This window comes from Cebidichthys violaceus, unplaced genomic scaffold (assembly GCF_023349555.1).
Source record: "Cebidichthys violaceus isolate CVI_PGR_0920_01 unplaced genomic scaffold, fCebVio1.0.p SCAF_11, whole genome shotgun sequence".
NCBI classification, from domain to species: domain Eukaryota; kingdom Metazoa; phylum Chordata; class Actinopteri; order Perciformes; family Stichaeidae; genus Cebidichthys; species Cebidichthys violaceus.
In genome coordinates this window covers 15,982,220-15,997,302 of record NW_027176274.1, presented here as the reverse complement: position 1 = coordinate 15,997,302, position 15,083 = coordinate 15,982,220, and the positions used below count along the sequence as shown (strand labels likewise).

The 15,083-nt window shown below is 40.2% G+C and overlaps 1 protein-coding gene across 1 annotated transcript in view; it reads right to left on the bottom strand.

Annotated features, from left to right (window-relative positions):
• Positions 1–61: 61 nt before the first annotated feature.
• Positions 62–15,083, bottom strand: part of tfpia (tissue factor pathway inhibitor a) — a 35,957-nt gene continuing 20,935 nt past the window's right edge. The window contains exons 2-7 of the mRNA XM_068705141.1: positions 14,271–14,471; positions 5,023–5,199; positions 4,237–4,314; positions 3,728–3,781; positions 1,157–1,333; positions 62–966 (exon numbers count right to left, since the gene is read on the bottom strand). Coding sequence (XP_068561242.1) covers positions 899–966; positions 1,157–1,333; positions 3,728–3,781; positions 4,237–4,314; positions 5,023–5,199; positions 14,271–14,471 — 755 coding nt within the window. The 3' untranslated portion in view covers positions 62–898. The remainder of the gene's footprint in view (positions 967–1,156; positions 1,334–3,727; positions 3,782–4,236; positions 4,315–5,022; positions 5,200–14,270; positions 14,472–15,083) is intronic.

The following is a 15,083-nucleotide window of genomic DNA, read 5'->3' as shown; positions in this document are numbered from 1 at the left end:
AAACATTCTGTACTTACATATAAACAGACAGATGGGCAATAAATCAGACAAAGAACCAGAGGAAAGAGAAGATCGTCAAAGTTTATTATTCAAACTCGTACAGTCCAATTCTTTACAACCACGGTTATAAAAGGATACAGTAAAGAGAACGCTATGCATCCAACGACCTCTTTGAAAACGTACTTTACACAACACTGCCCCTCTGTGGTTCTCCTTACCAACAACGGCAGCAGGACTGCAACAGTGATTTACTGAACTGCATAACATTGATTAAAAAGAATATAAAACAAAAGGTGTCATTACCTTGTTCACATTGATTTATGGCTGTGACATGGTCATCTTGATTAATGTGGTTTCTCAAGATCATTCTGTGTACTGTTGTAGTTGATCAGGATTGCCACCAGTTCAATCTGCTAATGCTGTTGTTCACATTGATTAACAAAAGTGGAGCTATACCAAAACTCTTGGGGAAAAGCATCAGTTGCTGTATAGCACTAGAAGCATTCATTGTGTTATTAAAAAAGAATATTGCTTTGGTGTTTCCCCATAAAAGTTACAGTGAAATGTTTATATCAGTGTGATGATAACAGAGCCCTGAAACTGTAAAAAAACAAAAAGCATAATATATTGTTTATACAAAAACATCGACACTGGTGTGTGGAGAGCTGCTACTATCAGCAAAACAAATGTGTTTTTTTGTCAATGAGCTATTGAATAATAATGTGGATAAGGATGATAATTGCATCCAGTCACTACAAAAGTAAATCACGTACACTAAATCCCATTTATACAAGTATCGCAGCACTACAAAACAATAGATATGAGTATATAGCTGAACATAACATATGGACATAAATAAAGGTGGCTCCACAGTAGTGCAGGATGTGATGCAGGATGTTTAGACCGAGCGGTTGGCAATGTTGTTTATGTTTTTCTTCCTTATTCGGATCATCCTCTTCCCATGAGCTGCAACAAAACATGGCGACATTATACAATATTAATTTCATCGTTAAGTATTGTGAATATCTCACAATGAAAAGCCTACACTTAAAATGCTTACAGCCAGTACATGTACTTTCTACAATGAAACAATAAAGTAATGAATTCAAAGTATTTTGAGGCATTTTTAAAATGAAAAGAAATAAAATAATCCTACGCTTGCACTTGTTGATGCAGTCCTTCCGCTGTGTGAAGTTGTTCTCGTTTCCCCCGCAGCCGCTGTAGTGAAACATCTGGCATCTCTTGGTCTTGGGGTTGAACGCAAACCTCTTCTCTGCACCGTGACACGTCCCCCTGTCCACGGGACTGAAGCACGGCTCGGAGGGGTTCAAGGCTGTGGATCACAAGTGAGAGCCAGAGAGTACATTGGGGCTATAACGAACTATTATTTTCATTTTTCAAATTATACATATTATCCTGTATATTGTCCATTAAGTGTTATATCATGGTGTATTTGGATCTCTTGGATCCATCCCAGTAGTAGTACAGGCTCAGGTAAGGAGGGTGGAGCTCCTTCTCGTAGCTTTTAACTGCTCTTAATTGGCATTGTACAAACGCAGGACTTTCACCCAGGAGACAGCTGTTGGTGTCCCGTGTGAAACCAAAAGCAAACATTGAGTTTACAGCTGTTGTAACGCAACAAACATTATGAAAAGTATTTTGGGTTCAAAAACGTCGAAAGTCAATGTATTCTTGGGTTTGGAGAAAGGTACAATGTTAACATTTATTTAACTCCACTCCAAAGTCCAAATGTGTTCAAATCCTCATCCACTTCAGTTTGACTTAATCATTGTGTCCAGTGTCTGCAAGTTCTCATCCTTAAATGGACAGATTTGAAAACGTTTGAATATATTGACTCCACAGTGCTGTGTAAGCTATTCTCTGATCTCTTCTCCAGCTTTCTTCATGGTGAGAAACACAGGAATGTTCTTCCAGCAACCATGAGAGGTCTTTACCTCAACTGAAAGGACACCGGTTTCCATAGGCAAACACTACAACTTCAAAAGTCCAACTATCTAATCATTATGACTTCATTTGTCGGGGTTCAACTGGGGTCAATTGGAAAAATTAGAGCTTTTGAGGACTGGAAAAACGTGACCAAGTTGTCCAACATTTTTTATATTATTATCATCAATAGTAGCAAAGCATGAGACATTATGACATATGCAATATAAGAAGAAATCTCCTTATATTGCTCTTTTATTCAGTTTAAGAGTTATTAAATAAGAAAACTAAAATCTTGAACTAAAAGAAAAAATATACACACATTGACAAACTGCAAAAGATAGCCCCGTTATTTGGTTCAGTCGTAGCACCGTGGAAGCGGGGCCCAGAGGGGCCGTGACCCGGTTAACCTTTGGAGTCTGATATACTATTTTTGGAATTCTGTAAGAGAGAGACAGAGAGCTGCAAGCTTAAAGCAGCCAACTCGTACGTCCCTCTTTTGCCCACATTGCATGGTTGAATCAATCCATTTTTATTTTATTTTATTCAGACACAAAAGTCTACAACACCACTTCTCCCAATGACACTTAAGGTGTACATCACTTTACAACCACAAGATGTCAGTCTGTGGTTTCAACATCGCAGTATATGCTTGGCAGAATGACACCATACTCAAGATGTATGCCAATTTCATAATGCTAATTGTGCAACCTTTATGACTTTTATGAAATTCAAAGGCTCCATTTCAATGTAGTAAAAGCACAAACGTCACTCTGACATGAATCATTAGCAAAGATTATCCTCTAAATCTGTCTGATTTAAGATCTGAATAATTCATTGTTACTTTAAGGGGATTTACTTTCATGCCAGCATTGTTTCTGAGTGATCGTTTTGTGATCTCATCGCAGGAATAACGAAAATTGATTGATAAGGAGGCGATGCTATTGAGGCTAAGTCAACCTGAATCTTTCCCTCTCAACATTTTCTGACAAGAGGGAAATTGGATTCTTATAATGATAACTCTTTGAATGAGCTGAGGGAAGCAGGCCAGGGTCTCCTGCTGTGGCACAAAAGAGCATTGGAACACGACAACCGTGATGTATGCTCCCTCAATCCTAATACACAGAAAATTAGTAAGTGGGAATACATGACAAATGGGCTGTGGGAGGGAGACAACGATGCACTCTGTTTCTGCCCTTTGCCTTGCACAGCAGAAGCAATTTTGCAAGCTGTCTAGCATCTATGCATCGCTGCACCTTGAGTTTTTATTTCATTTTACGACAGTGAAGTTATTGGCATCCCACAAGGGTTTAATGAATGAAATAGATTTGCTTACATTGAGGTTTAAGCATAACTCAGAATTCAGCATGGACTGGTTGCTACTCTCAAGACAGGATGATTGATGTGTTTCTAACTAACAAAAGTTAATCTATCCTAAATGTCTGGTGCACTGGGATTTCTGTAATAAATAAACACTGCACTGTGGCTTTGGGCCTCGGTGTCTGCACTAAAAAGGTCACTGGACTAAAAACTGTAATCAACAACACAATCGGCTAATCTCTGAAAAAAGTTCCTCCTTAACGTGTGTTCAGAAAAAGAAAATTAAACGTTTGCCTCACGCCCTGACGCAGAACAGTTTGCGCTTAATTAGCGCAATTTCACAATTAGCAATGTAGCAATTGTACCGCCATTAGCTGTAAACTAGCTTGTAACGCATGCACCAACCGTGTTAGGGGTTGGTTCCATTAACATTATATTGACATTTGGAGTCATACTTTCTTACCTTTTGGCTCTTGATTAGTGTCATTTGCTTGCACCTGAGGTTCACTCAATTCCCCTGAGAAATTAAAAACACACATCGAGAGATCAGTCATTTGATTTTGGGATCGCTACGACTCTCATGTCTTCAGGACAGAAGTAGAACCGGGGGTTGACTAGCTTATCTTAGCTTAAAGACTGGAAGAAGGGGAAAGAAGCTAGTCAGGCTCTCTCTGAAGCTCAAAAATCTGCCAAACAGCGCCTCTGAGGCTCGCTAATCAACATGTTTTACCTGATTTGTTTGATCAATACACAAACGGTAATAATGAAATGATAATTTGTGCTTTGAGCTTGAGTCTTGTTAACTAATTGACTGTGTGTATAAGTCTGCCATTCTCCCCTTCTTGCTATTTTGCAAATACAACATTTCTGCCTCCTGGGCTTAGCGCTGCCCAAGACGATCGTGATTGGAAAATGACAACAAGCAACGAAACTTCAACACATTTTACTTCAAGTGTGATGTATTAATCTTACCAGTTAACATGGTTGGCTGCACAACACTGGCTCTTCTGGCAGACAGTGTGTGCAGTTCTGGTGCCTTGGTGGGCTTTGCTATATTGACAAAAGAAAAAAAAGTACCAACTGAGACGGTGTGTCTCCATGGCCAACGTAAATCCAATGAATTAATGCCTATATTTAGAACAGATTGCATTAAATCCCAGCGATCAATCATAATTCAAATAAGTTTAATTTCATTAGTATCAGACCAGAAAGGGTGTTGGTCTAGAAAAACTAATGAAACCAGACAGAGCCTCTATCTGAAATTGTTATCCATAAAAAAAATAAAAGGGTCTGTCTACGGAATTGGTCACAGTCGAGCGACTCTCTCGTTATATTCTTTGATAATTTCAATCTCTAAATGACTTTTAAGTCGGGCCTAAGTCTAGCATAATTGGGTGTGCTTTGGTCACTTTCAAAGGATTTAAATGCAAAATCAAGGTGAAATGTGATTTCATGGTCAGCTAAATAATTCATCCAAAAGTTAATTTTCTGAGGTAGAACTATTTTGGTTATGTAACCGCTCTGAAATGAGTTTGCATTTGTTGTGCAGCAGCTGTGATCTGCTGTGCCTTGGCTGTCCGTGAACCCAGAGCAGTACACTCTGAGGTAGAGGCAGAAAAAGTAATTACTTCTGTAACAACTGACTTGTAAGGCTGAGGTGTATGACCTGAGAACACGTTTCTTTTAAAAAAAAAAAAAAAAGATACAGTTAATTTCCCATCAAATGACGACAGCAAACAATTGTTCAAGCTGGCCTACCTGGGCTCTGACATTTCGCCTGGCACTCGGACATGCTCCTGAAATTGTTGGCATTGCCAAAGCAGCCGCCGTAAAAGAAATGTTTGCAATGCTGACTTTTGCTGTCAAAGAAGTAGCGAGTCACCAGCCCTCGACAGAGACCAGGAGCTTCGGCTAGGTGACACGGGTTCTTGTCATCTAGGAAAGAGAGAGAGAGAGAACAATTGTTAGAAACCAAAAAATATTCCATCAATTATTGAGTCTGCTGCTCAATAAATTAAGAGCAAATGTGTTAAATGTATTTGTTTTTCTTCACACGTCAAATTCCCCAGCAGTCCACAGTTCTTACTCCCACAGGCCCCGCCCCTCTACTGGACTCCTCCAATCACAAGCACGCCATCGCCCACTGACAATCTGCAGAAGTGTAGCCAGCTAATCAAGTGCCATCCTTTTCCTCTTCGGCGAACCCCGCTGACTGCCTACCGGACTCCCCGCTTGGAGTCGCCGCTTCAAGAACCACATCAGTGCTCGACATGTCCTGGCCTCATTGCGGGGTGTGGAAATTCACAAGGCATGCTTCAAGTGCCTCGGCATGGACCAGTGTCATTTTTGTTCTGAACATAAAGCTCCGATGACTGAAATCTGAAATCAACAGTTTGCAATCACTGACCTCTGGGGTCACAGCTGGCCCACTTCCTGTCCCCACAGCTGTAACATTTTCTTCAGTTTTCAGACCCACTCACAATCTTTAAACACTCACAGCAAGAACTTCCTTGTGTTCCCCAGTGAACCACATCACCTCCTCTGTCTTTTTTCTCTGCTTTCTTTTCTGGCATATCTCTTCTACTTCTTACCTCAGCTCTAACTCCCCATGTTCATTTGTTAGCGCTCGTTGCATACATTATAACCCTCGGGTCTTGGAGTATTGCAGCTCTGAGCATCTAAATCCTGCCTCTTGCATCGTGCAGAGTTGACGTAAGGTTGCTGTAATAGTGCATGTTTGTTTCCTTGATAGCAATTATTATTACTTGCCAACCTTTTTACGTTTGGAAGGGAAATGTAAAAGTTAGAGATTATTCGTACTTCGAATCCGTCACTCAAACTGCTGTCAGATTCTCTTCAATCTGAAATCTGGAGCTTTAAATGTTATCACCACCTGTAGCAGCGTGGAGCACTCGACAGCAGAGTTGTTGTGGAGGGTTGTCAGGCCCTCTTCTTTGAATAAGCCGTCACGGAACCTAAAAAAAAAAACTTGTTCAAGCTAGTGACAGGCTGATGCTTGATTTGAGTCTGTAACATGATGGCAACCACAGTGTAAAGCGCATCACTTCCAGTTTATTGTTTCAAACTGACTTTATTCATGTCATTATCAGCCAAGACAGGTGCAACCTGACAAGGTGTGACTAGCTGAGCAGCAGAGTGTGCATCCCACCATGGCATGTGTACTGGCGTCCACCCGCAGAGATGGATAATGATTTATTTATCAAAAAATAGCGCAGTTCTATCTCCTGATACTTACACGATTATTTACATGTCAGTGATGTGGAAGGTTTGTGAATGTAGTGCTTAATGATTACATCACATGTAAAATGACAACGATGAGGCATTTTCTTCTATACGTGTGTAATCCAAAGGTTGTTGAGGCGATCAAATAAATAAGTAAACCTCTACAACCTCATGCTGTGAACCCAAACTTTGATCAAATCCACCAAAAGTACCAAATATGCCAGGCTGTATTTTGGAGGGATGTGTCTAAAATGAGTGCATATAGAGCAGTAGAATTTGGGGTTTGAATCATAGACTGTATTCAAGAAGTGGACGTAGTCCTTGTGACGTCATCCATTGGGTTTTGGATTTCGGTTTTGAAGCCTCGGGTTAGGCATTTTGGCCGTTGCCATCTTGGTTTTTGACTTTCACTGTCTTGTTTTTTTGCAACCAGAACTGACAGGAGAGGGTGGATCTAAATACAACCGAAAGCTGAATAAGACAAGCGAAAATGTTGCAATATTTTCCATGAACTGCAAAAACACTTTGAAAGTGTTAAAGTTCTAAGACAAAAACACAGACAACTCCCAGACCGGACAACCGACCGTGAAATGGATGGCGGTGGCGTTTGAGAGGTTAAAATTCTGAAAATGAATGCATATTTGGTAGTTTTGATCACTGCCGAAGTTGATTAAAATATGTAACTCTGTGAATGTGGAAAATATTATCAATATATAATAATATCAAGGACGTTTTTTTATACAGACTTTTTGTCCTCTAATGTCATCAGAGCAACTTTTTTAAAGTGAGGCCCAAGAGTTGAAGGGACATAAAGAGGCAGGTATTTTAAGGAATTAAAATATGAATAGATTACACTACATTTTCAAATACAATATACAAAACAAATGAATAATTCTGAGATTTGAGGGGACTGCCACACTGTAGATTGTTTACATAATATCTGTCTTCAACACCGCTATAATGCCACTATAATCTTCTATTTACGTAGCATTTACATTATAAAATTTCAGCTTTAAAGCAACAGTTTTTTGTTTTTTTAAGTGGGGTTGTATAAGGTAGGCTCCATAGTCAGTGTATTCCAACAGCTCCTTACTGTTTTTGTCAAAGGAGACCTGTGGCTTTGAAGACAGCATTGATAACGGCTCTCATAACTTCTTTAAGACATGCAGTTTGCAACAAGAACTTCCACTGACCAGATGTTCATGATATATTGGCTAACAAGCTGACAACAAAATCAATCACCTTTGTTAGTAGCCAAATTAAAATTCTACTGAGACTTCTGACTAAACGCAACGTGTCCCAACAGCTGCCAGAGGATGTGTTACACCATGCTAAACGCTCACTATCTGGTTTATCCTTTAAGTCAATGAAAAACACACTACTGAGGGGTGGTTAAAAAGACTATCATTGTAACATCTAAATGCATTTTACGAGGTGACTTTGACTTAAAAGCGTGTGCAAAGAGACGTGTCAAAGAGTATTCTGGCGCTCTCCGTGGAGGAATGCAGTAATGAATAATTCAGAAACACAATTCTCTATGAGAGTTGTGAAGGTGATTTGTGTTTTGAGGAGAATTATCGGTCAGTTCTTTTTTCAAATGCTGGGTGTAAAATAGACGGGCCATCGTTCCAGAGAGTTTTGGCCTCTCTTCAGGGAAAACCTTTTTTTTTTCAGGCTCAGATGATTGTGAGCATATGAAATGAAATCGCATATGTTCATGTTTGTCCTCCTATTTTGGCCCCTTTGAGATGAGAAAGATGCTATTTCACGACAATGCACCACGGATCTATTGCAAACTAACAATGTTTAGACTGCACTTTTTGTCACCCCATCCCTTTCTTATCTCTTCACTCGCCCAATTGATTTATCAATGCTTGATTTATTCCTTCATATTTTGAAATGTTTTCACTGACACAATCTTTACCAGGCCTCCTGTGAAAATAAGAAGAAGAAAATCTCCAATGGAATAGATATTTAAGCAAAATAAATATAACCGGGCGTAAAAATAACAGTCGCCACTGGATGGAGACAGACGTAATCCAATCACATAGGAAGACACTGTCCTCAGCAGCAAAATCAGCCTATCCAGATTTACAAAATCTATTCCTGATTACTTCATCACAGTGCTATTGTTTGGATATCGCACAAAGCACCACTGTAGCAGAGTGTTAAAGGTCCATGCTTGCAGGGTTAGCTCTAAGGAGAGTGAGAGTTACTCTTCGAAAAGCTTCTTTTTTCAGATCCCAAAGCCCCTAAATTGTCGCTATACTTTACATTAGGCCAGTGGTTCTCCAGGTGGTTGCGGAGAAAAAAATAAAACAACAGGATAAAATAACATTATTTCTGACGGGGAATTTCCAGCACGTCAGGGGGAAGAGAAAAAGGTCACGGAACACATCTAAAATCCAGAGTCTGGAGCACATTGAAACTAAACTGTCACCATGAAAAAAGCCTTATTTATTCACATTTATTCATCAGAGCATATCTGTGGGAGATTTTGACATGATGACAGGTTATGAGCTATAAATGTCTTTGCAACGGTTGAGAACCACGGCCTTTGGTAATGAAAAACATTAAGAAGCTGGAACCATAAAAGCAAAACTTTGGTATTTTTGTTCGACTTTAACGATTAATAATTAATTTGATTCATTTTCTGTCAATTGACTAATCCGTTAATCAACTAGATGTTTCAGCTCTACAAAGCAGACTCACATTTTATACTTAACAATCTGCCAAGTCCTGTCACCTCCAGCAACATTTGGTTGTTTGTGTTTTTATTCCCTTTTTTCCTTCCCTAACCTTTCTTTTTCTATTATTATTCTTTTTTTTAAACAATATCTGGGCTCACAGACTGAGCATAAGCCCTGAGCTAAGGACAAAAAAAAATAAAAAATGTGCAACTGTCACAGAGAAACACTGTGTTCCTGTCTCTGACCTCTTCAAGCAGAGCTGTAAAAGGGACAGAGGACCAAAGGGAGAATGTGGGACACAATGGCTGTGACTCATTGGGGTTTCAGTGAAGCATCAGGGCTGGAGAGCAAAAACCTTTGCAGAGATAGGAGGAAAAGGTTTCCCACAGTACCAGAGAATGTCGCTCACATAGGTGTGTGACCTTTAGAGGAGTGTTCTTGTTAAGTGGCCGTGTCATCATGTGAGGCGCTGGCGGCACGAGGTGGTGGGGGCAGTATTGCCTGTCCACATTTTTTTTTTGTGTATATGAAATATTAGAATAACATTACATTTGATGCATTCTTTCTGAAATACATCTGTTCATGACTTAGAGCGTCATAAGATAAGATAATGAACAGGAATGCTGTTTACCTCCCTGCCTGAGGGCGGTGCTGTTTACATTGTGTCTGCGTTGTTGACCTGTTGCGTTGCAGGTGATTGGACTGAGGGACTGATTAGGACTGATTTAAGAAGGAACCTGTGGAGGCTGTTGATCTCTATCTTTTCTCTCCAGCTCCCAACCAGGCCCAGCTGCACTGCCGAGGGGGTCGCTGGTCCTTAGGGTGGGGTGGGTACCGATCAGATTGGCTTTGCGTAAAATGTAGTCTGGGTAGTTGTAAAGGTGAGAAGCCCTTTTTTCAATCTTGTTTCCTCCTGTTTATCTGTTGGGGAGGTAGGTAAGCTGCCTGCATTTTCTTTTGTTTATTTTGGGAATAGGTAAATTATAATAGTCATAAAGATAGATTTGTTTATTGTTTTGGGCCAGGCTCACCCTGACGCTTACTGCTGCTGCGAACTGTTACATATTGTGGACTGTACAGTGTGGCGCTGTGGCAGCAGCGCTGGTCATTATTGAGAGGGAGACTCATTGTTATGCTGCGCTCAGGTTTCCCCTGATCCGAGTCATTTAAGTCCAGGGGTTAATAAATGAATTGATTAATGCATCATTGATCTTAACAAGAGGCACATGCACTTTTAAGAGTTGTTTTCCCCAAACAAAAGACATGAAAGAGGAGAAAAGTATGAATCATGCCGACATGAGGTTTGACTCAGCAGAGATATCATTAAATGAGAGGAGAATAAATGTTTGAAAGCGATATCCGTAGGCCTGAGAGCCTTACTGCATTTTATTCCATTATATTTTCATGTTTTGATTTGTCACCTGGCGCCTGAACTTTGTGTTTTCCTTTACATAAATATAGACATTTCCAACATACTTTGGTGCATACAATAAATCACCAGAATGCAGGTAATGAAGTATTCCTAGAGGTAAGAATCTATTGCATAAATTTACCATTTATAAAGAAACATTCAACATCATATTGTATGGGAAAGGTTTTACAAAGATTTAGTTCAATTTTTAATCAACTTACAAATTAATCAGATCTAAAAGGCCAGACAAGATCAGTGAGACATTAATTTCACTGCAATGGAGCTCAAGGCTAACTAATATTCTCACTAATGGCTTGTTTGCAGCGAGCTCCATCATGTCTGTTGTTTGTTAAATACAGCTGTGTCCACACCGCATACTGATTGTGTTTGCTATGTGCCACATGCCAATCTTTGTAGTATAGGCGACTGCTTTTGCCCAAGAAACATGTACTTGGGTACCGATAGGCAATGATAAAATATGTGACTTTGGAAAGACATGTCAATCAAACTTAACAAAAAGGAAGCTAAGTGTATTTATAAAGATTTATGACTTTTTGGTTTTCCCAGATCTTTCTGTAGCTAAATCACCATGGATGCATTTAGGAGAAGTGGATACGGTGCACAGAGATGGCACCACATTCATTCCTTTGAAAGCTGACCGGGCGTATGCGATTAAAACAAATTGGGGGGGATTTGTTACGCTCAGAAAAATATATCAGCTGCTCCTTTTCAATTATTGTGGATGGGAAGAAGTTTTTTTTTCGGCTAGTCTGCATCACATGATGATCCAAGAAGTTGCAAATACATGTGTGGACGCTATAGGCCAAAATCACTTCAATGCATGTGTGTGTGCCTGACTGCAGCTGATAACGGCGTCCTGCGTTGTATACATCTGTGTTTGAAGGCTCGCAGTCTTCTCGTCTCTGTCTTTTGCGTATTACTACTGATTGTCATCAGCAGAATCACAAGAAACCTGTTGCAGGAATGTGCGTGGGCGTCGCCCGCATGCTCCTGTGTTTTCACGTGTGTGTGTGTGTGTGTGTGTGTGTGTGTGTGTGTGTGTGTGTGTGTGTGTGTGTGTGTGTGTGTGTGTGTGTGTGAGATATACAAACAAAGGGACAGACTCATAAAAAGCACTTTTTCAGTGTGAACTCACTGGAGCCAAACCTTGCTCAGAATGACTGAATCGGACAGTGTTTATCTTTCCGTTCTAGTTTTGACTTTGGTCGTTGAGACAAAGTCACCACCGAGCCCAGTATAAGTGGATGCACACATGGAAGCGGGGTCAATTTAGATAAAAGCGACCACTCCTAGGTGTTATGCTTTCCTGCAACTGCCCTTTAAATGCCATGGAACAAATGCAAGTTTTATAGCTCTGTTTAATGCAATGTAATTTTCTTTATGATAAAACTGTACACTCCAGACCAGCTTTTAATATCTGACAGTCACCTTCATATTTCCGTCTGAGCAGTTTTATTCAATATCACCTCAGCTGGAGCCAGAAACTCCACACCTCCACATTAGTCTTTACAGCCCAGATTTGTTTGGGTGGAGACTGATGATGGAACACAAAACCCAGGAACCTACTGCATTATGACAATGCCTGCAAGACGCTAATTAATTTACGGTCCTCTTGTCTGAAGTATGTCATGGCACGCATCACGAAGGTGAAGGTTATTCTTTGCCAGTGGGAGAAAGCACTTTGTCACACCACAGAATAACATGCCATCTAAATAATCCGATATATGTGCCATTGCTTTCACGCAAGGGCATATTTCATGTTGAGCAGTCAAGCTTGAGTTTTAAAAGGTGTATTGTTTTCCTGACAGTTATCATTGCTTACTGCACATAGCTAAATAAGAGAGAAAGGTGTTTCCTGTTGTGGACGTAGCGTTTTACAATAATAACCCATCAACCTGAAGTGCTTTTGAAACCAAACCAGCTCGTCTTGCTGTGGATGAATTCAACTCCCACGGGTGAAAGGTCTAATTGTGTCTCTATCGATTGCTTTTCAAGAGCAGCAGTGTCATTACTGACATCTCACAAAAGCTAAGTGCGGCGTGAGGAGTGACACAATTTATCCCTGCACTGTGAAGACTGCACTTAGCAGGTATCGCCCAACCAGCGATTGATTAGTGAAGGTGCAGCAAAGACTAACGAGTGCATTCTGTCACGGCAACTTTTAGTCCACTTATTAGTCATATTCAGACGCACTGGCAGTGACCTTCAACCCTCTACTTTCAGTCATCGTCAGGCTCTCTCGCATAGTTATAAAACGTCTAAATTCAATATTGTGTGCAATCCAGGATTCAGCTTTTGTGTGCGTGTATCCATTTACCTGAGTCACTTAACACCACAGAAAAGGTTTAACAGCTGGCACATAGCGTGCTTGAACCGAACTGTGGCATGCATCTGCATGAAGGTGAAGCAAAGCAATGTAACACTATAGGAATTATGAAGTCTCCAGGGAAAAGGTTGCACTGTACATTCCTGCAGACCATGGATGCGTTGAATGTCAATGTTGCTATTTGCATTCTGACGGAGCAATGAAAATGCGATGTCAGCAATGATATTAAAACAAGCAACGCACAGAGCAAGTGACGTATTATATAAAGTTATTGCCGTTATTGAAAGTTACATGGTATAACGATTACACCAAGCGCCTGTGTTTGGCATCAAACAAACAGAACTTTCACCCAGAGGCCGCTGTTTGTGTCCTGTGTGTTTATGCTTGTTATGTGTAATAACGTAAGATAGTCCGCTGAAGGCGGATATTCATTTGCGCAAGTCATTTATTAATGTATTCCTCGCAAAATGTGTAGAGATGACGGAATTAAACACTTAACGGAATACAGTTCCTTCTGGTAACTCATGCAAAAGGCTGCACCGAAGCAGCAAACACTGGAGGCCACCTTTAAAGGAAAAACAGAGATTCCCTCGACACGGCGACGAGGCCAATAAGATTACAGGGAAGTTTTATTTTAAAGAATACGAATAAATAACATTAAGGAACAACTTGGATGCAGGCATTTTTCTCAATGCAATGCAGAGCTAGTCAATTGTCAAACATATACATTGGATTGATGTAATAACTTTAATGTACTTAAAGTGTGCACTCTGCAGCTGTATTATGTAGGAAAATGTAAGTATTGGATCAGAACTCGGTATATTCAATATTAAATGAGTTGGATCACAAACACAGGCAAAAAATAAATAACTTGATCAGGGCATCTTATCAATTAATTTAACTTCAAATTCTTCATAAGTGTTATAAATAATACAAAACTGGCTACCCATATTTTTCATTAACCAGATGGCTCGAGGAAAACTGTTCAGAATTAATGTGCTGGCAATGTTCCATTTTAGCCACATACCAAAAAAATGACTTTGTAATAGGATTTTATGCCCAAGGTGGCAATAAAATCTAATGAGGAACAACAGTTCCAGAAAAACAAAACTCTTCATTTGCTAACAACATAACAATGCAAAGCTATAATACATATTCATCCCATGTACTGTGATAGTACAAAATACTTTGTATCAATGATGTCAGGGTCTGTATTCACTGTTCAACACTGTTAACATCAAGGCGAATCATTGGAAACATGTCAGAAATCGATTAATAAAGTAGTTGAAATTGTCAGCTAAAGGGTCATACCCACCTGAGACGACGCACGTTTCCTCACATGCCTCCAAGGTCACGAAATTATTGGCGTTTCCCCCGCAGCCTCCATATTCAAACAGCTCGCAGCGGCCCGTGTCGACGTTGAAGAAGAAACGTTCCTTAATGGCCTTGCAAGGCCCTGGCTCGTCCTTCAGGGCGCACAGCTCATTGAAGATGAAGAGCTCGGGTTGAGCTCCATCTGTGGAGGTGGGATAGAAAGACAACACTTAGTACTCTGCTTCCTGTGGCGCTTTGTGAAAAGGATTTGTGTGTGTGTGTGTGTGTGTGGGAAGAAATTAGGTCACAACATCAAACTCTAACCTCGGGCTTCGAGATAAGGTAAAGTTGCATGACTGTATAATTTCTAAAAGACTCCAGTGTGTGGTTTAACAGCTTACTGTTTTTAGATACTCTGTGGCAGATGGAAGCTGTGTGAGGGATTTGTTAACGGCAAATCGTGAGCTATGTGACCTCACCTAACATTTAGACTGACAAATTAATAATTAATATTGTAAAGCCAGGAGAGCCACTTAACACTTTTTTATTTTTTAGAAAACTCAAAATACAACTTATGGTGTAGACACAAGCTTACAGGTGGGTGTTTTTTTTAGTTTTTTTGAACTGAGACTAAGGAACCACCAGGGTGAATCTAAATCCCCAGTACATAAAGGCAGATCCAGGCAGGTGGCAGCTGGTGGGAGAACAGTGAGTGAAAGCAGCAGAAATTTCACAGGATGCAGCACACAGCAACAGTTTGCACTGCAGTAGATCGGGCAGTGTGTTGCAGAGCTGTATGGTGAATATTCTGCTG